We start from the raw sequence: 24,604 nt of genomic DNA on the forward strand, positions 1-24,604 counted from the left end.
GACCTCGGTTTAGTCGTCAGATGTAGCGACAGCTCTGGGTTGACTGGGAGTGGAAGGATGTGGGACATGATGCTCCGGCGGACCAGTTGCTAAGACCTGCGCTCATCTTCTGCTCAACGTTGACATGATGTGATGCAGACTAAGGGGCCGCGAGGTCACTGTACAACCCAGTGCCTGTCATATCCTGCTCAAGTCCCCTTGTGTACTGATGGCTCATGTCTTGATCATGTTCAGCGTTCCGTTCGAACGATGGCGGCGTTGTAAATTTCGACTACTGCGTTGCTACTGACGCTCATCTTTCAATCTGCTAGTTGGGCTCCCATAGCTTTCGCCTTCCACCGCCGCGAACCGGGCCCACCTTGGGGGCGGGGCGAGAGAAAGAGTCTGGATCGAGAGGCGCATTCGGGTCATGTCGAGGAGCTGATGGAGCTCGAAAGACTGGGCCTGGAGGAACGTATGCGCCACGCGGTGCAAAGTTGCCACGGCCCCGGAAGGCTGGTCCACTGCGACCGCGGGGCGCCACATGACCTCCACGTCCACCGCGAGGGGATTGTTGCTGGTTTGTGCGAGCGAAATCGTTCGGGTCGAAGACGCGTTGGTTGTTGGATGTGGCGGCGGGGCCTCGAGGGGCGCGCTTGAAAAGTACCTCGTCCTCGTCATCGGAGATGTCTTCGGGCTTATTCTCGGTTACGTTTGTGTGTATGGGGCTGGACTTGGGTCGCTCTGCGGCTCTGGATGCGATTGGCGAGGCGCTCTTAGCAGCGGTCGCTTCGACTTCTAGCTTGTGGATGGTCAGATGGTTCTTGTATTCGCGGTCTTCACGAGCAACAGCATCTCGGAGCTGCTCAAGACGTTTAGCACGGATGCCGAACTTCTGAGCAATCGTCTGCTTGGCAGAATCATTGGTGAGGAGGATGAAAGACTCCAGGGCTGCATCTGGATTGCCCTCCTTGTTGATGCGCCACAAGATGTGATTGAAGAGGGGCTGGAGATAGACAGGTACGGCGCCTTTGGTCGTCTTATCAGCGCGAGTCACGTCGGTACTGTTGCGTGCGGTACGGTCGGGGGACGCTCTGAGTAGCGTGGCTGCCTTGTCCGTGTGTGTGGTGGCGTCGGCAGGCGCGGACGCCTTGCTCGAATGCGAACCAGGCGACTCGGGAGTCTTGGACACGTTCTCGAAGCTGTGCGTAGAGCTAATCGATGTGCCATCGGACATGTCGAGGGCGTTGAAGGAGCTTTCGAGATCCTCATGGTAATCATCCTCGTCCGACTCGCTATCCTCCATGGAGAGCAATGTCTCGGGTAGCAGGAAGTGCTCCACCTCTGCCCACGTCGTGTAAGCTTCGTCGACGCCCTCGAGCTGGACGCGGCTCGGGGCTTCGTTGGACGTGACTTCGTCGAGCCACTTGACGGCTTCGCGGGCATCGGCGTGGATGCGCTCAGTGCCGTTCTTGAGGCGGTGGAGCTGAGTAAGGGCTTGTTGTGTGTTAGTCAAGGGGACAGGGAAGCTGCGATACTATAGCCTACTGTGCAGCGGGACATAAAGGCGTATAGCGTCCTGGGCGATCCACTTGCGGATGCCATCGCGGGTGCTCTTCTTGACACCGGCGATCAGAGCGGTATCGTCGACGATGCAGTTGAATACCTTGCGCTTCGGTGGCTCGGGTGCGCGCATGGCGGCCTCGGGCTTGCCAGGCCGCGAGGGGCAGGTACTGCGACGCATGGTTATCGCCGATGTGCCTCGCAGACGGGAGTAGTGAGGGTGTAGCAGCGATCGGCTATGGTGGTGCGCGGATGAGAGTAGTAGGCAGCTGGGTTGGTGAACCACGGTTCCGGTTTGAGCAGGTCTAAGTGCGGGTTTGTTGTTGGGCGCCAGTACGTGCCATAGGTGTCCACGCAGGATTTCAGGGTGTGCGCATTACATTCGCGCTGGCCAATCGAAGCGCGGGAGCGAGGACGTCAGTCTTGGGCATGGTGCAGAGGACCATAGTCGTTGCTGTGACTGTCACGGACGGGCGTGTGAAGTTCGGGCCCGCATCACCGCACCATGATGCCCACGCCAAGTGGGGTGCGCCACACCACTCACCCAGCCACACCAAAGGAACTGCACATGATATCTTGCATTTCATTCGCCTTCGCAGTCCTTGCTTGGTGACAGACGATACATCTCACGACTCAGTAACTCTCCACCTCTCTGGCACTGCTCATATCTGGCATCCAGCCCTTGGGACGCTCGTTTCCACGCACAGTCAAACCATAAAGACCCTTCTCTACCTTGTCCACGCACTCGCGCATCACAGGCATCTTCTTCGTCTCCAACTCTGCTGCAAACTTGGATCCTCCCGGTGCGTCGAACATCTCGAGTTGCAGCCGAATCGCCCTCAGGTCATCCAAGACAGTCCGTGGCGTCTGGCTATCATTCGCAGCAGATGCCTCCTCGTCAATGTCCATCTTGTCGCCGGCATCGTCTTGGCCATTGCCTTGCTTCAGCCTTTTGTTTGCCTCTGATTGTTTGCCAGACGGAAGTTTACCATTCGTCGCCATGCTCGTGACAGAGAAGCGCATAAGCTCGCCAGTCATGTCGCAAACGCCGAGAATGTAGTCTTCTGGCGTAAACGAGATAGGTCCAGCTTCGCCGCTCATAGCAGCGATACGGGCCTTTGCTTCATTGTACGAGATCAGTGATTGCGTTTCAAGGTAATGCTGGAAGCTAAGCGCTTCCATGAACTCTTGATTACCGCCCGTGATGTTGTGCGAGTAGCGGTATGCGTTCAGACCCTGAAGGTCGGCGGCAATGTTCTTGTAGCGATCTTCAATGGTCTCCCAGTACTCCGAATTCTTCTTGGTGACCCACGGTGGTACTGCTTGGCCGACAGCGCGGACCCTTGTCAAGTCAGTGTGTGTTTGGTGAGGTCATCGTAAAGACCTACCTCTGGAGAGTGAAGATGCTGCACAGTTGTTAGCAATCGGCTACAAGAATCTCGAGCATTGCCTAGTACATCTTCTTGCTTGACGCGGTAATGTCACGCGACGCCTTGATGATCCTCTCTCGTCGATCATGGTGTTCGTCTAGCTCTGCGCGGAAGCCTTCAAACATCGCCACAAAGGGCGACGAAGACTGCTCTGGCTTCTCGTCCGCCATTGCTGCGTCTCTTGGTCGTTTGAGGCCCATGGATCTGCGTGGATAGTGAGTTCATACACCAACGTCAGGCAAACACTGGGATTGTCCGCTAGTGCACGTCCTCACGTGGGGACCTATCACGTTTACGGACTAAGGCGCTTTCGGCTGCTCTCGCTCCTGGAGAGTCCATCCTGTAGGGTTTCATCAACACACCACCCTGCGAGATCGGTTCCGATCCTCTTATCACCGTGCTCGCTTTTTTCAGCGTCTTGTCTGGTTAACCTGGCTTTTGTAATGCCGGAGACAACATGGCTCTTTCCTCCTTTTTCCGCAGTCCACCATTGGTCTTCACAACGTCAATCATCCTGAGAGTTGTCTTCCTGTTATATGGACTCTGGCAAGATGCAAACTCGCCTATGAAATACACAGATATCGACTACTATGTCTTCACGGATGCTGCGCGCTACATCTCGCGCGGTCAGTCCCCTTACGCACGGGACACGTATCGGTATACGCCCCTCCTAGCGTGGCTCATCTACCCTACTGTATGGTCTGGGCAATTCTGGTTTTCGTTCGGAAAGGTCTTGTTCGCTATTGGCGATGTTGCTACAGGATGGATGATGTTTCGTATCTTGAAGCAGTACAAGAAGATGAGCAATGAGCGAGCTCTCAAGTCTGCCAGCATTTGGTTGCTGAATCCAATGGTGGCCATTATCAGTACAAGAGGTAGCTCCGAGGGCCTGCTTGGAGTATTCGTAACGGCATTGCTTTGGGCGGTGTTGGCAAAGCAAAGAGCGCTTACTGGGTTCCTACTCGGGTTCGCAGTGCATTTTAAAATCTACCCGTTCATCTACGCAGCCTCTATCGTTTGGTTCCTCGATGATACACAATTCGCAACAGAGGCAGAGACCCGACAACAACAACCACCCACTTCCTTGCTTGAGAGGACGCGCAAATTTCTCAATCCCGCGAGAATATATCTTGCACTTAACAGTCTCTTTGCGTTTGCGAGCTTGAACCTGCTTATGTACAAGGTGTACGGTTGGCCATTCCTCGAGCACAGCTATTTCTACCATCTGACTCGTACCGACCACCGCCACAACTTTTCGCCTTACAATACGCTCCTCTACCTGAAATCGTCCCCAACGCCTACGGATTTGGAGCCGGCCACATTATCTTCCGGACTGGAGCGTTTGGCATTTCTTCCGCAACTGCTTCTCAGTGCTTTCTTCATACCACTAGCGCTAGCGAAGAAGGATCTTCCGAACACAATGTTAGCGCAGACGTTTGCCTTCGTTACCTTCAATAAGGTCTGCACAAGCCAAGTAAGTGATACGTTGAATTGCTCGTCTTGCATGAGTACTAACCCTGTCCAGTACTTTCTCTGGTACATGATGTTCCTCCCATACTACCTTCCAGATTCGACACTCCTAAAGTCAGCGCCCATCGGGGTCACGGCACTTCTGCTCTGGATTGTGGGCCAAGTTGCCTGGCTCCAGCAAGGCTTTCAACTTGAGTTCAACGGCCGTTCGACCTTTGTTCCCGGACTCTGGGCTTCTAGCATACTCTTTTTCCTCGTCAATGCTGGTATTCTTGGTGTCATCATCTACGACACTAAGCATAAGAAACCAGAGAGAAAGGCAGCGCCAGAGAAAAAACCTTCATAACCTCATCTTTGCACACCATCTTTACGCAAACACACATCAGCTCACCTCATATTCGGCTTCATCCTCTATGTAGCCTTCCCTTCAGTCATAGACTCCATGTTTGTCCGATAGTTCTCTCTATACCATTCGTGTTTCTGATTACTTCCCTGAAAGTCGCTGTCCCTCATCAATTTGTTTTCTTCTTACACGTCTCGCACACAGCCCATGGTACCGGCAGTCCCCTCTCAATGCAGGGTATGCTAGCCAATCCATACGGATCGTGATGCCGATGCCAACCCAGCTGATGCTCGTCAAACGGGCTCAGTACTTCATCTGTCGCTTTTTGTGGTTTCATATCCTTCACCGCTGCAGCTGCCACCAGTCCAATCGCGGAAACTGGACTATCCGACGACTCACGAGTTGTGGAAGCATGGGTTTCTTAGCAGTCTTAGTTAGCCAGCCTGTATTAGACGCAATAGCAGTGTTGTTAGGTTAGGCTAAAACATTCTGGCTTAGTAGATTAAAGTTACCTAGCATATAACAAACAAAGATAGGGACAGGTTTAAGCGCGAGTTAATGGAGCTTTGGAGGTATAATAATTTTATCGCTTTCAGAGTAAGTAGCGGTTGTAGGTCTTCTGCGCCTTTTTCTTAGTCTCTAGAAGTGAAGAGTAGCAGGGTTAAATTTAGTGTTGTTAATTCAAATGTCGGTGTTTGCAATAATGCTGCTATTGGAAGAGAAGATAACCACACGAGAGACAAGGAAGCTGCGGAGAGACCAACTCCGCCTTAATGCAGCAGAGCTGTGCCTTTTGCGAGTGTTTGCCTCTCTAAAACCCGGCAAGATTGCGATGCTCGAAACGTTCGAGATGGTATGTCACAGCGTTCATGCCATTTTCGCTTGAGCAAACGTTTGTGTCTGGATTGTCAATATTTTGCTCTTCTCTCAGCGTCACAGGTGGGCTCCAGCCTAGGACCACGGTACAAAGATCGTGGTATTGGCAACCCGTTTGACTCCCCATCAGGCCCGAACCGTCGAAGAGATTGGATGCGTTGTCTTGTCAAGCATATAGCGAATTGTGTTACTGGTGTAAGGAATGTATAGTGCGGAACTGGCGTTGCACTGGCTAAGGTAAAACAGTGAATCTACCGTTATCCACAATTTACAGAAGTAGAAACAAAGCCAGACAAAGAAAAGAAGACAAAGACCGAGACTGTCCAATGTGTACCAGGGGGAATGATGAGGGTATCCAACTTTCGCTCAAAACGCATAGATCAACCTAAATGCAGTGGTGTGGTATACACGGAAAGAAAAGTGCGGCCCTATCGCTTGTTGTCGAAAGCATTAATGGAGGGAAATTAGCGCAAATGTACCAAATTCAGAATGGCAACAAGAAAAAAGTGCGGGTCAGGGACTGGGGCTCAATCACCATCCCACATGGGAGGTACCCACTCCTGCCCAGGGTAACTAGTCGCCTTCATAGTGGGCTCGTCGTCTTCCACAGCAGGCAATTCAAATACCTGTCTGCTGTTGCTGTGACTCCCACGTCTCTCCCAGCCTGGAGCTCCTCCGGTGGTGCTGCCGCCAATACTTCTGAGGCTACCGACCTGCCCGCCACCAGACGCGCTGCGCTCAAGCTCTCTGGCTCTTGCTCTTGCAGCTTCGCGCTCCTGCTTATCGCGCTCATGTCTCTCGCGCCTCTCCTTTTCGCGCTGGACGCGTTCCATGTGCACGAGATTCTCTTGCTGTAGGAGCTGGCGACGTAACGACTCGGCACCCATGTCTGGTGATGTGCGTTGAGGTGATGCAGCCATTGAGGCGGGTTGTGGATGCTGTAGGATACCGATCGAGGGTTGACGTGGACGAGAACCTGGTTGTCGACCACGCGATTCATCGTCTAGATCCGTTTTGATGTTCGGCGGTCGAAGTCCTTCGGAGCGACTCTTATTCATACCACTATTAGGCACATCGGCATCATCATATGATGGTGGGGCTTCGTCTTGGACTTTCTCATCATACTGGGATACATTCCTGTGTGGCGAGACATAGGCATAGTTTGGCGACGATGGGCTATGAGAATGCGGCCGTTGCCCATCGAATGATAAAGGCTGGGCGTTGGGAAATCCGGGTCGCATAGGACTATGGGGTATTTTTGGTGGTGGAGGTGGGACAAATCCGCTTGCAAAGGAATTCTGAGGACTATTGATTACCGTGGGGTCGGGAGACATAGGCAGAGGATACGCAGCGGGTGGCGGGGATTGTCCAGGATGTATCGGCGTTGGCTGTACAGGTGTTGCGTCCCGGCGAATAATAGGCTGCAGATCATGACTTGATTGCGCTGCCTGCGAGGTCGCATAGGGCTGCGCAAAACCTCGCGGCAGAATTTCCCTAAATCCACTGCCATGTGCTTGAGCATGTGGAGGTGCAGTAGTTGGCGTAATCTGCTCGGGCGATAAACGAGGTGATGGTGATCCGGCAGCCCTCTCTTCCTGCTGCTGCTGTTGGGCGGTAAAGCGTTCTTGCATGTATTGTCCCTGTCGTGCTCGAACAATCTCTTGTTCGGTTGCTCCCTCTGGAAAGTTGAGATGCCATGGAAGATTCTGCTGATGGACTTCTGATATACTGCTCATCCTTGGCTTCTGGTACCGTTGGCCGCCAGGGGCTGGAGAGTAGCTAGGCATTCCTGGAGAATTTGATATTGGCGACACGAGGGACATCGTGCTAGCATCCGAGTGGGTTCGACCGTTTAGAGGTGCTTGCGAGTGTGCAGATACTTGCGGCGACACAGCCTGCATAATTGGCTCCGAAAGCGGACGAATGTGTTGATCCACTGGAGCTTGCATGGACGCATCCGTCTGACTGAGCGACAACAACTGCTGTTGCCGATCAAGCGGCGATACAAATGCCCCAGATACATGACTGTATGCCGCAGGTATTGGAGGTGCCTCATACCTCGGTTCTTGCATAGGGGACACTGCAGGTGGAGATATCGGATCAGCATCTTGAGAAGCAAAAAAGGGTCCTGAGTCGTGCGCATTTTGGTACGGAAGCTGAGGCTGATCGTCGTTCGGTCGCCATTCTACCAAAGGGTGGTGTTGCTGCTGCTGACGCGGTTGTTGCACCTGCGTGGTTCCTGTGGCCAACTGCGTATCAGCATTCGGCCATGTTCCATTGTGCCCTGGTGCAGATCGCTCCTGCCGTAGTAGTTCCTCCCGTTGTGCTCGCCAGGTATGATGGGTAAGTGGCTGCTGGGATGTCTCGAGGTGTGCTTGTTGTTCTAGTTGTTGCACATATCGAGGGTCACTGTGAACATTCTGCTCGTACATGGATTGCTGTCTTTCGTGTGGTGCTCGTTGTTGCTCAGCCTGTGGGACCGTACAAATTCCCTGGTGAGCTGTTTGCTGTTGCCTACGTTGCTCTACCTGTTCTCGCGCGGCTAAAGAAGCTGCATAGGCTCCACGCTCAGCTGGAGCTGGCTTGTCATGGGGATTATAGTATTCTCCCGGCAGTGGACCCGAACCTTGATCTCGCGTGTGCGCAAGAGTGTTTTCCAATGATGTCACAGAGGGCTGTGCTCCAATTCCAAGATTGGAAGCTTGAGATTGTTGTAATTGTAAGCTGCTTTGCCGAGCTTGATGTTCCATCGCTAGCTGCTTTGTTTTGAGGAATGCAGATGCTTCCTCTGAATGTAAACTAGATATTGGCTCTCGTGATGGTAGAATTTGCTGCGGTTGTTGCTTATACGGCTGAGGTAGCCTTTGAGGATACATGTTGGGTGCTGGTTGCGAGTGCCCAAACTTTGGACCTATGGGTGGCCTATCTTGTATGGTATGAGGCGGAAGTTGTCCGGGAGGATAGTACGCTAAACCAGACTGCTGCGGTTTATTCTGCTGATGTTGAGGTACTCTTTGAGAGGCGTTTGGAGCAGCTGGAGCAGCGGTGGCCTGTTGACTCTTCTGTGCCTTCTTTCCTTCTTTTGACGTCTTGTTTTTTGTAGCCGATCCATCACCATTCACACCACCTCGAATGAACAGAGCGCCCAATGCAGAAAATCTCTTCTTCTTGCCAGATTCTGGTGGTTGCAAGTGTGGTACTTGGTGGGCCTGAACGTGAACATGGGGTATTGACGGTGGCTGCTGGGATGAAAAGCCGTTCGGAAGGGCGGATGCAATGGGCTTTCTCGAATCCAGACGCAGCCCTACCGACTGTTCCTGCAACGAAGCCTGATCAAACTGCGGTTGCTGCCCCATGCTTGGGCGACTAGGCGGCACGAAAGAACGTGGCTGGTCGATAGACCTTTCTGCCGATGCCTCCCTAGGGCGCATTAACCTATCCATTACAGAATGAAACGGAGTACCAGAACTGGGATTCAGCGGAAGTGGCTTGACAGGCGAGATCGTGGCTGTATTGCCAGCGTTGGGCGTATGCTGGAGGTTCGCTTGTGTCTTACCACCGAAGCTCTTGAACATTGATGTAAGTCGAGGTTTTGAAGATGACTTCTCCTGGTGCTTTGATGCTTGTTCGGCGGATTGAAACGACGAATTGGTGGGTGATTTAAACTCGGCAACTTGGTATTGCCCTTGCCTCTGCAACAACTGCTGTTGTAGTTCGAATTGATTTCTTGGTCCATGGGATTGGTTGTGAATCTGATGCCCATGAGATTCCATCTGTCCTTGTGCGCGATTCGGGTTGCTCTGCGGCCTCGTAACCGCTGGCCTCTCCTGTTCTGCTAGCGGAATGCGACTCGAAGCTTCAGTGGCCTGTGGTAATTGATAGTTAAGATCGGGACTTCCAGAAAGTGCTTGCTGGGAAGCTTGATCGCCCGCAGGACGCCAAGAACTGATAGTAATCTGGGTCGTTTTGTTACTGGGGTCGATTGATTTTACAGCCTGGAAGATATTCTTGGATGGAGATGGGCCAGATGCAAGCATTGGCTGATGTCGCGATGCGCTTTGATCCGATGGCGGAGCCACGTTTGCTGGCGGGTTCGGCGAGTACACTGTGCCCATGTGTAGTGACTGCTGGGACTGATTACGATGCTGCACAGGGACTGGGGGAGATTGCGTTGCATTCGCAGACGCGACCTGGTTGATCTGATCTTGAGGTTTGCCGTCTTGGTCTTCAGGTCCTGAGACGAAGCTCATTGGCCTTTCAAAACTGTATCTTGGGCGCTCAGCATCACGAGATGCTGGCGCTGTCGCTGTCGCAATACCGGAAGTTGAAGGCCATGATGGCTGTTGTCGGGGAGTTGTCCCTGGTACCTGGAGATCTCCAAGTCGCAAAGGCTGACCACTCTCATCTTGCACATCCTTGACAACTCCATTATGATCTGCGTAGAGATCAAAATCATCATCTCCGCCATACGACATCAGAATCTCCTCTGGGATCTGTGGTGGAACTGCCGAAGGTTTCACGGTGGACTCTGGCTGCATGCGACGAATTGTTGACGGGGTCGACCTCCCAGTAGATGTTTGAGAATAAGGGTTGCTTCCCTCGTCAGATACCATGGCAGATATCTGCGAGAGCATGGATCTTGACCGTTCCGGAGCCGCCGTAGCGTTATTTGAAACCTGCAATTGCTGTGCTTGGTGCTTGAAGTCCGGAAAGTTAGCTTGGCCATGGGAGTAGCCATTTGACATCGCGGGACGTGAATGCTCGCTGTACGATTGTTCAGCCTTGGGTGTCTCCGGACCGTCCTGAGTGGTGATGCGCGGAACCTGCCCGGCGGGCGTGACGAGGTTGCTCTCGTCCCCCATCTCACCGGAAGCGCGTTCAGCAACGCGTGGATCGATGATGTTGTGTCGGTGGTCCCATGATGGATTAAGCGATTCGAATGCGGTATGTCTTTCCACGGCGTCGACAACTAAGGAGGGCGGCGCGGAGCGCGTCGAGGTGTCGCTGTCAGCCGCCACAGCACTGGCCCCCGCAAGGGTATGTCTAAGCGAAGGCTCCCGGGCCCCATGTCTTCGTATTTCCTGCTGGGCTGGGGCTGCAATTTCGCCAACGGCCATTAGTCTACTGCATGCGTTTGCGTCGCGTTCTTTTGCAGATGTTGTCGCCCGGGTTTCTGCGCTTCCATCTACATCCTCAAGATCCCGGGTGCTTGTCGGGAGCTGCAGATCACTCTGAGCAAACCACACAGGACTGAAAGCGCGTTCCGCATCCGCTTTCTCAATTTTCGGAATGCCCTCGTCATCTTTGAGATCAAAAGGCGCATCGGATGCAGGTACGTCAGCTTCGAGCGACGACACTCGCCGAACTTTCCCAGTACGAAAGGCATCATCAAGAAGACCGAGAGTAGGCGATTCGACGTTAGATGTACGTTCTCCGTGGCGGATCGTTTGTTCTGCGCTGGCGAGCTCGTTGACTCTGTGGTGCGGCGGAACCGAAGAGCTGCCGTAAACAAACGTCTCGTGTCCGATGTCCAGTAACGAGTGTTTTGCGGACTCTTGGGGCTTTCCTCTCGGACTCAGGGTATGAATGGGGTCCATAGACGGCCGGTCTATAGCAGCGACATTGTCTGGTGGCTGTCGCGCCAGCACGAAGGGTGTGTCTTCATACCTAATGACTCGGGCTTCGCGCAGTTGGTCATCGCGCTCGACATCCCCCACTCCCCCGTTCTTGTTCGATGTCGTACTGGCAGACTTACCCACAGGAGGTAGTACAGGGCTGACACTGTCAGATTCCTGTTTCGCATTCAGTGCTGTCAACGGTGCCAAGCTTCTTCCACGAGCAGGCTCCCTGTCGCTGTCTTCATCGCTCACATCCATATGTCTGTTAGTGTACATAGGCGTCGGTTGTTGGCCAAGGCGCGAGGATGTTGGTAATGGATCGTGACTCAACTGTGGCGGTTGATCGTCATCATCAATGCGATCATCTTTGACTCTCTTTGACGCTTCGTCACTGAATCCGAATTGGAACCCATCGCGCCTGAGATCACCAGATTCTGCTGTAGGTAGGTCTGGTTGGAAAGATCCCTCTGGGGCACGAAGCATTGTCTTATAGTCATTCGCCCGTTCTTGCGCACCGAAGATGTCATCATCGTCTGCAAAAATCGGGTTATGATTGAGGTTTTTTGGATCTCTCGTAACTGCTGCTGGCATCGAGTGTCTGTTGGAAACGATAGGGGGGGTTGAATGCCGAACAACAGATTGCAACATCCGATGGCTGGCACTGTCCTGACTAGACCTACGTCGATAATGCTTGATGGCAACCTCGTTTGGAATGGGGGGAACGGGAGGAACATAGTCTTCAGTGTCCCTATCCTGATTTGAGAAGGCACTTTTTGCTGGCGAGGGCAATATGCCCAAACGCGCCTGCGAAGAGCTTCTTCGCATCGGTGTAGTATTGAAGTACTCGTTGAGAGCAGCCGGTGGAGTGCCGACCCAGGAGTCTGGAGCATGGAAAGAATGCGGCCGACGTTCTCCCATCAGATAGTGATGGAGCTCGCGGGGAGGCGAGGTCTTAGGTGTCGAGCCAAGGACGGATGAAGTACTGTTCGGCAGCGCTACACTACTTGATCTAGTTCTGGAGCGACTGGCACGCCGAAATTGGGACGAGAATGAGAACCGACGCTTCTTCTTTTCTTCGTCCGAGACTTCCCCCTTCTTTTCTTTTTCTGTCATGGAGCGCAGCAGTTGCACTCCTGACGATGCTCTCGATCTTCGTATGACGAGCTCGGGCTCTTGAGAAGCTTCGCGCGAAGAAGGAGCGGAGCCGTCCCGGTCATGCGAGGAGGTCTGAATCACGCATCACATCAGCAAGCAACACCAACGTAAGGAAGCTGAGCCGCCTCATTCAGACTTGGGATTACGTTCAGATGATTATGGAGCCACAGGCGAGGACTACGATCGTAGATGGCGAGAGAATGAAAACGCCCAAAGCAAGGTTATAAACGCCACATTCGATGTCCATACGATTACATCCAATCACCCGCTGTAGTCCATAGGCCAAAGAAAATGGTAGTCGTGGCATACGATGAGAATGCCACGCAAAAGAAATGGGTAGAAGAGATCATTTATCTACCTTTTCACGGCCGAAGCGGCTCTTGCCTTTCGCAAACAATCCCTTGGCACTGGTCATGCCTTTCCCTCCTAGTACATTAGCAGTATGAAGTAAGTCCTTGCCTTTCAGCTGCATCTGCTGGTTTGCAATTCGTCCGCCAAATCCGGGACCAGAGGGTGCAGGATTAGTGGGAGAGGCTGAGTTCGTGGGAACTGGCACGCTAGCATTGTTATGTTGGTCGGCGCTCACATCGTAGCTGCTCGAACCGCCAAGCTTGCCAAACAATGCCAGAGAGCCAGTGTGCCTGTGACGTGCCGAGCTTGTAGGCACACGCTGTACTGGGTACGTCTGCGTGGCCAGCTCGGGGTTCGCTTCGAGCGCAGAGCGTAGCCAATCATTAAGGCCATGATCAACTGTCGCCCAGTACTCGCGTGTCTTGTTATATATGTCAATCCGCTCAGCAGCGGTGTTAAGCGTTGCTATTTCCCGAGCGCCCAGAGGCTTGTCCGTGATTGGCGACTTCGGCGAAGGCTCCTGTGCGGCAATGGATGTTTTCGGCTCCTCGTCAGATGGAACGATTGCGAGATGTTGCGCAGGCTGCTCTATTTGTTGCTTCTCGTTCAAGCCGGATCCTCCGAGTCCCGAAGACTGCTCATGCTCCGCACTAAAACGTGGAGGGAGGTCCACGGCTTCGGGGTTGAGCTCTGTGTTAACAACATGAAGTCCCGGGGAGCGTGTTTCCTCTCGAGCAGGGCTAGTCACAGAGCGCGTAGTATCGACGGTTGGAGAAGCAGATCGTTGCGGCATATCACTGCTACTAATGGGATCAGGTTTAGTAACTGTGAAAGTGTGCTCGGGACCAAAGTACGAGTCGGGAAGACCTTCTGACCACTCTTGTCGTTCTCGATCTGCAGCTCGTTCCACAGTAGGAAGAGGGCTTTCCGTTGCCTGTAAGGCTTTTGTAGGCTCGACAGCGGCTACATCCTGTGCTTGCTCGTCTGGTGTTTGCAACTGCGGTTTGCTTGCCTCCCAGCTAAATCGATTGAGTATGACAGGTTTGGTCGGTTCTTCGGAGTGTGGGAGGAAAGACACGGTCGCTTCGGATGGCTGACCTTGGGCATAGCGCTCAGTATCCTGCGAAGATCGACGAGAAGCCCGGTCTTCATCTGCCCAGTAGGTATCATACTCACTAGGCAGAATAGAGCTAGCACGATTCGTGCCTGGGCTGACAGGGTGGAGCGAGGCTTGATTAGACTCGCTGGCCGGCGACGCTGGGGCCTTGAAAGGACTGAGACTGGCGACAATCTCCTTGCGAAGACGGTCGCTTTCCTGGTCTTCAGCTGAGGGGTCAGTACTCAACTGAGGATCAAGACTCGGCCGTTTAGGCTGACTCTTGAAGGGTTGTGAGGGCCTCTCTTTCAGAGGCGGGGGTGGTGGAAACTCTGATTCCGGGGTGTCTTTCGCAGGAGGAGTTGGCGGCACGCTTGAGCTTGAAGTGCCAGTACGATCTAGTTGAAGAGGCCTTGGTAGATAGATGTTTCCGTGGTCAGCACGACGTGCTTGCTGCTGTTGAGTCTCGGACAACTGGTCATCGGCGCCCAAGGTTGTGCGGATAGAATTGACCATCGCAGCTCCAGCATCTCTAAGAGCGGCGAGTGGGTCAGAGGTGTCCGTCTCCGCCGACGATGCCCCGGCAAGTGGTTGCTTGTCCGTTGTGGGCGTCGAATCGGATTTGTTGAGCGCACTCGAGCCATTGTTCGCGAAACTCAATCGACGATCTTGCTCGCCCTGATCCGAAGGTGTCATAGCGGTAGTTGCATAAGACTCCCACTGGCCTGGAAGATGGGGACGAAATTCTTTAACAGGACTGCTGGGTTTCGAAGGGCTAGCTTTCGTTGGAGACGCCGCACGGGAATTATCGTTGCTTCGTTCCCACGACTGAACACTGTTCCTCGAACGATTGGACTGTGTAGAGCCACGTCTCGATGACGCTACCTCTCCAAATTTACCAGCCAACGCCTGCACACGACCCTTGCTTGGAGACTCTGAGCGATCGCGCGGCAAGCCATCATCGAGAGGGCTTTGCGCGTTATGCGACTCGAGGAAGTTGTTCTGTGCTTGGAGCTCTGAAGCGCCCAGTCCGGGTGCGCCATTGTCTGGACCATCCCTCACAGCAGTAGCAATATCTGCCTCACGAGTAGCATATGCAGGGGAAGGACCTTGAAGGCCGCCTTCCATTGCGCCCGGAGTTTCGTTACTTTCGGTCGTAACAAGAGCGGATTCTGGTTCGGGTACGTCTCTGCTAGGTGCTAGGACAGGCGATCGTGCAGGACTGTCACCGCGTGTAGGCGTAGCGAGGCCGCTGCGCGGTAGAGAGGAGTTGGAGAAGTTGCGACTGTGACCTGGCGACGGTTTTCCTGGAACGTGGTGCATGGGCTCGACGATCTTCGCGGAGGTTGGCTGGGTGACGGGCGTCATGACTTCACTAGGTTCTTCTGCAATGGCGGGTGTGGTGCTTTCTGCTTGATCACGGTGTCTCAATGCTGAGGCTGCTGAACTGGGCACGCGGCTCATGATTGGGCTGATTCCGGAAGTGCTGCCAGTATTGCTCCTCAGAAGGTCTGAACTTGAATCATTGTCATTTGATATGGGCGTTGGCGGGACGGAACGTGATTCGTCAGCGCGAGTAAATGCTTGATCAACAACGGAGCGCAGACCCTGGTCATCCTGTGGTGACACAAGGGATTGATCTTGCTGGGGTTGTTGTTTGTCGTGCGGGGCTGCTGCATCATAGTCAGGCAGATACTCGCTCTTACGTTCAGCGACAGTTTCCATAGGCTGCAGCGATCGTCCGCCATCTTGAGCGGAAACCATATTGTCCTGTGTCGGGGAGGAAAGAGAGTCCAGGCTTGGTCGCGATGATTCCATTGACGCTCGCTCCCGCTCCTCTTGGTGCCGCTTGTAAATGTCGGCTGGTCTGATGAAGGGTAACGGCTTGTCAGATGCCTGACTGCCATTGCGTGGTCGTGGCGAAGCGGGCATTGGCATATCTCCCTGGCCTATACTGCTCTTGCGCGGGGGAAATTGAGTATTGATCGGTGGAGTAAAATCGGCGGGGACCTGCGATATGCGTGTCTGGAGAGGCGGAGGCATGGCAGAGGGGCTGAAGTCGCCTCTCTCTCCCATGTGGTAGCCCTGCTCATGTTCGTGGCCGCGTGCCTGTCCTGGCAGCTCTCCGTACTGTTGGTCGTGTCCATGTTGGGGTTGTGGTATTGTTGAGGAGAAAGCGCGCTGTTCCTCGCCGTGCTCGAAGGAATTCCTTCGGGCTCGTGGGAGAGGCGCCTGCTGGGACGGGTCGGTGAAGCTGCGCGATGGTTGCTCTGTCCGCTGGGCATAGTATCGCTGCGCCGGCGGCTGTGGCTGCTCGGGCTCCGGGTTGACGCCGTATTCGTCGTACTCGTCGTAGCCGCCCCAATCGTCGCCATCGTAGGCGTTCTTCTTTGCCTGGACCCATTTCTTGGTTTTGGCACGGTTGACGTTGGTCTTGAACGACACAGGCTGGCCTGCGGAGAAGGGCGACGCGGTCCGATCGCTAACACGAGTCAGTTTATGAAAGCAGGCGACATGCGCGTGCAGACGTGGTACGTACAGCGGCGATCTGGCTTCCTCTTGCTGGAAGCGGAAGGGGCCAGACATGATGGCGTAGGATGGTCCGGAGATAGGATGCAGCACTCGAGCTCTACTAGGGCCGAGCCCAACGCCAGCTATGTCCTACCGCGCATGCAATCGGGAGAAACGAGGGGCGGTCTGCCGAGATGGACTCTGCGACAACGGTGCTGGCCAGGCGGTGCGCGATTGCAGCGCTGGGGGAGTGAGGCGGTGGTGGTGGTGATGGCCGGAGTGGTGATAGACAGCGTGGCTGGAGCAGGGCGGGAGGGTTGATGAGGGTTCGATCAAGCTTGCGGGGGATACGTCACCTGCCTGCGCGTGCGAAAGGCCCGACGTGATCACGCCAAAGATGCACTCGACTGGAGTAGAAGAGGATGGGCGCAAGAGGAGAAGGTCAAGGAGTGAGGAGAGCTGGCAAGTCGATGCAGCGCCCAAGTGCTCGTCTCCCCTTGACGCAGCTGCTCCGGTCTGACGGGTCTACGGCCAAAGTATACCCAGGTAGCGCCACTACTCGCAGCGCTGGAGGTGTGGCGCAGGGCGTCGAAGTTTGGCCGACGCGGAACTAACTACGTTTCCCCATTCCACCCCGGCCCAGCCCTCGACCCTCAACACATTCCGCTTTTCTTTGCCCGACTCGCCAGGAACACGCCGATTCACCACCGCGCACGTCTGCTTCCCGAGTCTCCCATCACACCTCCAAGCCAACCCCCGCCGACGCCGCCAGCTCTCGCACGCTACGTACACGAACCGCGTTTCGCCCGGCACCACCTCACAATTGGAACGCGCCCTTGGTTGCCTTGGATCCCAGAGCAAACGTGGCCTGAGCAAGTTCGCGACTGCACACGAATCTACCATCCGCCTCGGCGCAACTTCCACGTCTCCTGTGCATCCGCAGCGCCTGCTGCCCTGCCCACAAGTGGTGCGCCTCCCCTTTTCCCGCCCTCGCCCTCCCACCCACCACAACAAACCATCAACATGGCCGTGTCGATACAGGACCGCACCGACGAGTTCCGCTCTATTCTTGCACAGGCTCAGCGGCGGCAAGCGCAATCCAAGACGGGCGCGCAACGGCAGTCGCTCCTCACGGCACAAGAGAAGACACAGGCAGATGCCAACCCCCGGCGTCAGCGCTCTGAATTTGCGCGCAATGCTGCAGACGTCGCGCGAGGTGTTGCGAGCACCATGCAGAAGCTCGAGCGCCTTTCACAGCTGGCCAAGCGCAAGACGCTGTTCGACGATCGGCCAGTCGAGTTTGACGAGCTCACCTTTGTCATCAAGCAGGACATGACTGCACTGTCAGGCCAGGTGCGGGCACTGCAGCAGATGAACTCGAAGCAACACCCCAAGGCGAAACCCGGTGTGGATCAAGAAGGAGAGCACAACGGCCAGGTCGTCAAGCTGTTATCCGACAAACTAACCAACGTGGGAACCAACTTCAAGGATGTATTGGAGGTGCGGACAAAGAATATGCAGGCATCGCGATCCCGCACGGAGCAATTCCTGTCAACAGCTGCGCAGCAATCCCACAGCAACCTCGAGCCAGGCAGGACCGATTCTCCGCTCTACCAAACACCCCAGCGAGGTCGATCACCAGGAGGCTTCGGCCGGAATACCAACGCTGCGCAGCAAGACCTGCTCTCGCTTGAGCCTTCTGGATCGTCAGCTCTGACGCGAGGCGCACCGCAATCGGACGCACAACTACTGCTCATGGAAGAGGCCCAGCCCCAGAACGCATACATCCAAGAGAGAGGGCGAGCAATCGAGTCGATAGAGTCTACTATTCAAGAGCTAGGAGGCATCTTCAGCCAGCTCGCCCAGATGGTGTCGGAACAAGGAGAACAGATCCAGCGCATTGACGCCAACACCGAAGACGTTGTAGACAATGTCGAGGGTGCCCAACGTGAGCTGATGAAGTACTGGAGCCGCGTGCAGGGCAATAGGTGGCTTGTCGCAAAGATGTTTGGTGTGCTAATGATTTGTACGTATACTCGCACACTCGTAGATTGACAACATGCTAACAAGGCTTAGTTTTCTTGCTTTGGGTGCTCATCTCTGGGTAGATTGCGCTTCATGGCTACGGCATTTTCAGGCGTTCAGGAAGATAAGAGGCGTTTTCACCAGCTCGGTCTGGCATCGAACTGGACAAGCAGCCATTGCATACGATGCTGCGCACTTCTCACTTGTACCTATATATTTCTTTTGTCGCATGTTTCACTTTTGGGCCTGGCTTATGATCACCATTACGTCATATGAGCGAGCCGTTATAAGCCACTATTAATGAATTCAACCCGTATGTTCACTTACGATATCAGTACGTGTTGCTGGGGGTGTGGAGGGCTTCCTTGTAGCTCGATCCATGTCTGTGCACTGTACGATCTTTGCTTGCATGCCTTGGCTGCATATGTACAACATGCGGGTCGGTAGTCGCTTAGGGCAGTAGAGTAGTACCCATCACGAAGCTTGAAATACGAATGCTTGTACTCTCTGGGTCCAATTCGAACATCTTTTCACTAAAGCTCTGCGACAATTGCGCATCCACGTATACTCAGGCGGAGCATGCGCCAACGACCACCACCTGCGTCATCGGTCAAGGCGGCCGTGTGATCGACTGCAGGATGAAACCAGACTGCACGGCTGTCCGTATTCTACCGCTTCTTATTCTTGATAGCCCCTGCGGAGTATCACCAACGTCGCAACGGAATTATCATTTTCACGTGCTCAAGGATGACCCCGACACGGACGGCTACCACCTAGGTGGAACATCAGAACATCGGAAATCATGGCAACTAAGCGGCAATGCCGAAGCTATCCTCCAACCACCTAGTGGGCTCCCGGCAAAGTATTCCGGCTACACCACTACGAGTCGTAGATGGAGAACTGACAGGCGCCGAACTATGCACGTCACCGCCATGACAGCCGAAGTGATATCAACGGTACTTGGGTTGTCACTAAGCTGGCCTGATTGGCGGCGCGAAACATGCAAAGTGCGACATGACGAAAAGGACGGCGCAACGTCGGCAGGATAGCTGCGTTTGACGGGCGCGCGCAAACTCATTAGTGGCCATGGACAGATGTCATATCGGTGTTTGGCGGGTGGGATGGCTTGCAAGCGACATGCTGAATGCAGCATCAGCAGATGATCCACCTGCTGCAGAGTAGGCGTGTTGGCGCCCGTCTTCCATGCTCTAGCGCCCACTCCTTCCATCCGTATGTCAACCACACTTCTCACACCGTCGTGCGTCCTCGACGCCTGACCTGCCCTCTGTTTGCTGCACCCCTCCGTTAGTCGCCCAAGCTTGTGCCGCCCTCCCACCTGTGACGCCTCCGTCCCGCGCAAGAAGAGACAACCCTTGTGCCGTTCGCATGTCTTGGTAGCAACCTCTTGACATCAACCAACAGCCAAGTGCATGCGCGCTCCGGCGCAATGCCTGACCGCATATGGGACGAAACCGTTGCGCTCGGCACGGCTCCCATATTCGACGATGCTGTGTATCTAGCCGAAGCCTTGGGCCTACCTATAAATCAGAATGAGGACCATCTCGACGCCGAGGTGGCGCTGCTTGCTCGCGAATCTGGTATCCCCGATCCTTATCGTTTCGTACCTCCGCCAGAAACTATCTCTCGCGCAATCTCGACTATGACGCTGGATAGCGATCAGAGAAGTTCCAGATCAATTCACTCTCAAGAAACGCAGTCAACAAGCTTCACGTCCGCGCCTTCCCGAACTTCGAGGGACCATATTTTCTCCAGTGACGGCTCAACCACAAGAAGGGTACCTTCAGCACACCCACAGATTACGTCACCTGTCGACAAGTCTCGAGGCTTCACTGACCGTCCCGAGTCTGATGTTCAGTCAAGACAATCATCGACACTGTCCATTACACCTTGCGCCATCTCCAGCCCTGCCTCATCACAGCAAGCGCAACCAAGGAGGAAGCGGGGCTCCGTCATTTTATCCATGTTCAGAAGGGATTCAGGGTACGTTGTGGACAGTGACTTATGACAGTTTCTTACTGAGTCTTTTCAGTAGTACTTGCACCACGTCCGCCTCGCACCACGGACATCACAGCAGGCCTCGAGGCGCAAAGCTGGTATGCGGTCACATGTTGTCCGACTTTGACGTTCGAGCACATATACAGGAGGCATCAAAGAGAGGCGCACACGTAGCGCCCGATTGCTGTGGAAGCGCAATACCGCAGTCCATTTTGGAGCGCGTCCAAGCAAAAGACAATCCGGGGGGGCTTGCTATGGAGACTGCTACCGAGCTGCCCGACCCTCTTTCCCGCGACTCTGGCTACTGCGAAATTGTGACGTCAACTGCTGACAGTTCATATTCCACAAATGGCCTTCCAATTTCAGACAAATCCCCCGCTTTGCCACAATCTCCAATGAGGCGCACCCGACACGAGGCGATCAGCATCGACTTGGCATTAGCCAAAGAGGCTTTCACGAGTTACAGGACAAAACAGAAGGAAGAGCTTGCGCGTGTCTCGCTGTTCGAGTGCAGCCAAAGAAAAGCCTTGTCAGCATACCAATATTGTTCAATGCAGCAACTGGAAGCGCAATGTAAGATTGATAGGGGCGAACGGATCGAACAGGTATGTATAATTCGTGTTAATGTGATATACATCAACTGACTCAAGCGATGTAGCACAATGAGGACCTAGAGCGATTAGAAGAACGACAACTTCTCGCTGAACACGATCTGCTAAAAGCACAAGCTCAGGAGACACAGAACGTAGCAACGGCACTAAAGTATATCGAGGCGTATTGCCTGGGTACGATGAGCAACCAAGAGCGTGTGCATACTGTGTCGGAGGAAGACTTGAAGAAGCTGGACCACCAAAGACTGATCCAACAGGATCTTCCCAGAAGACACGCGAGTGCAATCAACGTCTTACGAGCAAGGCAAGAGATGGACACCGCACGAAGACTAGAAGCACAGGAAGCAGAGCTACAGCAACTAGACACTGAGCACGAGAAAAAGAAGTTTGCAAAAGAGGTGGAATACCAGAACGAGCTGGAAAGGCTTGGCACCCTCATTGAATTAAGAAGAAAGAGGCTTCTACGAAGGTGGGATCTCAGGTTTGAAATATGGCGGCGAGACTGGGAAGCGCAACACAACACGACTCTGACAGCAGAACTCGAACACGAAGACTGGCCATCTCGCAAAGCAGATCATACAATCTCAATACCCGAAGCAAGTTTGCTAGCTCAGTACATCAAGGCCGCGGTATGATGCGACGGCCTCGGTTGCTCTTGATTTCTGAGACATCGCACTTTCCGTGTGTGCGATGTCTGTTCGTCCCACTGACGTCGATTTGGGGAGCACCATCATTATCGTCATTATTTTACAGCGTAGCGAGGCGTTTACTTGGACTCCGATGCTCAGACGCGGAGTCGTTTTCCATCTTTTGCAGCATTGGCGAGTTCACATCTTCGCGGCTATATACCCTTTTTGCACCTTTGCGAACACGCATTTTCTTCATACGGTTTTTAAGATGTTGCCACGACGAGAGATGCTCCGCTTGTATGTAACAGACCAATCTTGTTTGATTGGATAACTAGATATACGTTATATTGTAATAAGATAATTTACAATGAAGTTTGCAGCCACTGAACCCATGGTCACTGACAAGCCAAAATGTAAATGTGATGATATTCCCATGTAATTTGTCTGATTCAAGCGCCAATACTAGAAGGAGACCGCTGCCAATACGATCTCATCGACTAGTGAACCATAGCTTTGGGTGTGAAGAACAGGTGTGGCAGACTAGGACTAGCAGCCCGATCGTCTGGACCCTACGGAGCTTTTCCCCGCTCCTACGGCGATCAAGTAGCGAACGAACGCCGTTCGCTAGAATCGACGGCTTGGCATGATTGAAAGGCCGAATGGGGAAGTTTGCGGCTAGGGCTTTATCGCAGGAGGATCAGGTGTCTCCCGTCTTTGACATTATATTGACTGCCTGCTATACGGATACGATGGGCAGCGCAAATGATTATGGAGTGCCTTTGTCAATGAGATAGGAAGATTGCAACATTAATTGTGCAATTGCTATCTGGGTATCTTGCTAAATCGTAAAACTCGTGGAAACATCATTGACTATCGTTACATCAGACATGAAATGTATCCATCATCTTTCACAGACAATCGTGTTCGACAGCCATGGCTGGCATCGCTGTCTTAGCCACGAGTGAGATCGCTGTTGTACTGCTCAACGGGTGCTAGCATGTCCCACTGCAAGCCCTCTTGGGCGTCTGTGGCTGGTGGCAGATGGTCCAAGCCCATGGCTATGTCCATCTCAGCGTCATCCTTCATGAGCGAGAGCTGGTCGAATTGCTGATCGAAGAAAGCATTTTGCCCATGCATGCCCTTCGGATCAGGATATGGTAGCAGCGGTATGTTGCCCTCGGCGAGGTATGGAGCAGGCGTCTCTGGCATGCTGGGCGTAGCAGAATCGAACATGCTCATCGAGTCGTCGAACCCACCAATCCAGAACGGCCCTCCACTGACAGCATCGCGCTCCTGTATCATCTCTTCAATCTCGTCCTCGGGGATATAATGCTCAGCGAGTAGATGACGTCGTAGATCACGGTCCATGTAGAAGCGGTACTCGCACGTCTTCACCAAACAGGGCACCTCGCGGCCTTGCTCGTAACCAACACCGGTGAGCATGGTGAGCATTGAAGGCTCCGGCTTCTTCTTTGACTTTGCAGCCTTTCGGAGCTGCTTGCGGTTGCCGAGACCAAGATGATTTGTTCGGACGTGCTGATCGAGAGACGACTTGGCCTTGAAGGAGGCACCACAGGCATTCTCTCCGTTCCAGGCTTGGAGATCTGGGTGTTTTGAATTCTGCAGAGCGTCTGAGGTACATGAGTATCTGAACTGCTTGTCATGAACCGTCTGAATGTGAACAGTGAGGTTGTGTTTCCGGTTGAATACACTCTCACAGCCTAGTCTGGGACAAGGGTACTGCGTTTGGTCTTGTGGCTGACCATGGACGGTGTCGAAGTGTGTCTTGAGATTGGATGCAGTCTTGAATTTCTGACCACACTGAGTACATATAGGTGGGTGACACTCGGCTGTGTGCACGTCCAGCTCGTCTTTTGTCGCGAAAGACGGTAATTGTGGTGGAATGGTGAATGTGTCAACAGACTCGGTCTGTATCGTGTCGGCTTCTGCTCCAGCCGTCGCACACAGCATGCAGAAGTGGCCTTGATCTCGCGTGTGTGCATGTATCCTATCCATATGCCGTTGCAGTGCACCCTCAGTCTGAAAGCCACTCGTGCATCTCTCGCCGGTCTCTTGATCCACATGAGAACAGTTGTAGGGCTTGACTTCCATGTGCTGACTCTTGACATGTGCCTCCAACGCCTTCGCCTTCCTAAAAGCCTCGTTGCATGGGGGAAAGTCGGTACAATAGAATTTGGATTCGTGGACATCTCTGTGTCTCTGGAGCCTGCCGTTGGAGGTGAAACTCTTGCCACACCCATTCCAATCGCACGTGAATGTCCGCTCGGTCGCAGGGTCACTATGGGCGTTCTTGAGGTGACGCTGTAAGTGGTCTTTACGGGGAAATGTCTTGTCGCAGCCGGGTTCGGTACAGATGAACGGCCGCTCCTTGTTGTGGCTTCGCATGTGTGTCTCGAGGCGACATGGTCGGTTGAAGCGTTGCGAGCAGGTTGGGCAGACGTAGTTCCATTGGCGACGGGCCTCGCTCTCTGCCCTCAAAGTGCCGTTGTCAGTGAAATTGACCTTGTAATCAGCAGAGTCGTCTGTAGCATAGTCCTGGTCGGGTGTGTCCTCCGCAACACCTCCGAGAATGTTAGCCTTCAGGAACGACGTCATGGTGGCTGGGGTACGGTACTTTTGCGAGACCTCTTCTGCGACACCACACCAGCGTCTTCGGTGTTTCTCCGTTTCGGCGCCATAGTATTGCATACAACGTGCACGTTGTTGCAAGGCGGCTCGTGGATGCGGAGAACCATGGGCGAATGTCAAGCTCCACTGTATTTTTCGAACGCCAAGATTTCCCACGCTAGTGCAGACGCCGACCCCTGCGATTTCTGATCGCGAACTTTCTTTGCCAGTCGCATCGCACCAGGCATACACCCCATACTCCACGCGTACCTCTCGACCTCTCAGCATCACTTCCAAAGACAC

The 24,604-nt window shown here is 53.8% G+C and overlaps 7 protein-coding genes across 7 annotated transcripts; 3 read left to right on the top strand and 4 right to left on the bottom strand.

Moving 5' to 3' along the window:
* Positions 1-167: 167 nt before the first annotated feature.
* On the bottom strand, positions 168-1,723 carry BKA58DRAFT_451742 (uncharacterized protein; the record flags this gene model as incomplete). The annotated part of the gene is made up of 2 exons (XM_046174398.1): positions 168-1,476; positions 1,528-1,723. 2 exons carry the CDS (start codon positions 1,721-1,723, stop codon positions 308-310), a joined length of 1,365 nt encoding a protein of 454 aa, XP_046028625.1. The 3' UTR covers positions 168-307.
* A 452-nt stretch (positions 1,724-2,175) lies between these two features.
* On the bottom strand, positions 2,176-3,142 carry BKA58DRAFT_435523 (Translin; the record flags this gene model as incomplete). The annotated part of the gene is made up of 3 exons (XM_046173345.1): positions 2,176-2,884; positions 2,931-2,948; positions 3,000-3,142. The coding sequence occupies 3 exons, from the start codon at positions 3,140-3,142 to the stop codon at positions 2,176-2,178; spliced, it is 870 nt and encodes a 289-aa protein (XP_046028626.1).
* Positions 3,143-3,293: 151 nt separating this feature from the next.
* On the top strand, positions 3,294-4,919 carry BKA58DRAFT_82901 (PIG-M-domain-containing protein). Its single transcript, XM_046175986.1, has 2 exons — positions 3,294-4,446; positions 4,498-4,919. Exons 1-2 carry the CDS (start codon positions 3,430-3,432, stop codon positions 4,786-4,788), a joined length of 1,308 nt encoding a protein of 435 aa, XP_046028627.1. The 5' UTR covers positions 3,294-3,429; the 3' UTR covers positions 4,789-4,919.
* Positions 4,920-6,188: 1,269 nt separating this feature from the next.
* Positions 6,189-16,959, bottom strand: BKA58DRAFT_353566 (uncharacterized protein; the record flags this gene model as incomplete). The annotated part of the gene is made up of 8 exons (XM_046168596.1): positions 16,421-16,959; positions 12,793-16,363; positions 11,795-12,506; positions 11,417-11,713; positions 9,001-11,017; positions 8,331-8,946; positions 7,851-8,243; positions 6,189-7,817 (listed from the first exon to the last, which is right to left on the bottom strand). Exons 1-8 carry the CDS (start codon positions 16,465-16,467, stop codon positions 6,189-6,191), a joined length of 9,282 nt encoding a protein of 3,093 aa, XP_046028628.1. The 5' UTR covers positions 16,468-16,959.
* Positions 16,960-17,211: 252 nt separating this feature from the next.
* Positions 17,212-18,696, top strand: BKA58DRAFT_82907 (t-SNARE). Its single transcript, XM_046175987.1, has 2 exons — positions 17,212-18,418; positions 18,469-18,696. Exons 1-2 carry the CDS (start codon positions 17,416-17,418, stop codon positions 18,498-18,500), a joined length of 1,035 nt encoding a protein of 344 aa, XP_046028629.1. The 5' UTR covers positions 17,212-17,415; the 3' UTR covers positions 18,501-18,696.
* Positions 18,697-19,535: 839 nt separating this feature from the next.
* On the top strand, positions 19,536-22,102 carry BKA58DRAFT_375942 (uncharacterized protein). Its single transcript, XM_046169464.1, has 3 exons — positions 19,536-20,418; positions 20,468-21,038; positions 21,092-22,102. Exons 1-3 carry the CDS (start codon positions 19,865-19,867, stop codon positions 21,677-21,679), a joined length of 1,713 nt encoding a protein of 570 aa, XP_046028630.1. The 5' UTR covers positions 19,536-19,864; the 3' UTR covers positions 21,680-22,102.
* A 522-nt stretch (positions 22,103-22,624) lies between these two features.
* Positions 22,625-24,372, bottom strand: BKA58DRAFT_309255 (zinc finger protein 585A; the record flags this gene model as incomplete). Its single annotated transcript, XM_046167230.1, has 2 exons — positions 22,625-24,255; positions 24,309-24,372. The coding sequence occupies 2 exons, from the start codon at positions 24,370-24,372 to the stop codon at positions 22,625-22,627; spliced, it is 1,695 nt and encodes a 564-aa protein (XP_046028631.1).
* Between the last annotated feature and the right edge of the window lie 232 nt (positions 24,373-24,604).

Source organism: Alternaria rosae (assembly GCF_020736505.1).
Source record: "Alternaria rosae strain MPI-PUGE-AT-0040 chromosome Unknown BKA58scaffold_2, whole genome shotgun sequence".
Taxonomy (NCBI): Eukaryota; Fungi; Ascomycota; class Dothideomycetes; order Pleosporales; family Pleosporaceae; genus Alternaria; species Alternaria rosae.

Bases quoted from the DNA above. Each gene is read 5' to 3' on its own strand.
- BKA58DRAFT_82901 (XM_046175986.1), top strand. From the start codon at position 3,430: ATGGCTCTTTCCTCCTTTTTCCGCAGTCCACCATTGGTCTTCACAACG. The intron at 4,447-4,497 runs GTAAGTGATACG...AACCCTGTCCAG, and splicing joins ATAAGGTCTGCACAAGCCAA to TACTTTCTCTGGTACATGAT.
- BKA58DRAFT_82907 (XM_046175987.1), top strand. From the start codon at position 17,416: ATGGCCGTGTCGATACAGGACCGCACCGACGAGTTCCGCTCTATTCTT. The intron at 18,419-18,468 runs GTACGTATACTC...AACAAGGCTTAG, and splicing joins GTTTGGTGTGCTAATGATTT to TTTTCTTGCTTTGGGTGCTC.
- BKA58DRAFT_375942 (XM_046169464.1), top strand. From the start codon at position 19,865: ATGCCTGACCGCATATGGGACGAAACCGTTGCGCTCGGCACGGCTCCC. The intron at 20,419-20,467 runs GTACGTTGTGGA...GAGTCTTTTCAG, and splicing joins ATGTTCAGAAGGGATTCAGG to TAGTACTTGCACCACGTCCG. The intron at 21,039-21,091 runs GTATGTATAATT...CAAGCGATGTAG, and splicing joins GGGGCGAACGGATCGAACAG to CACAATGAGGACCTAGAGCG.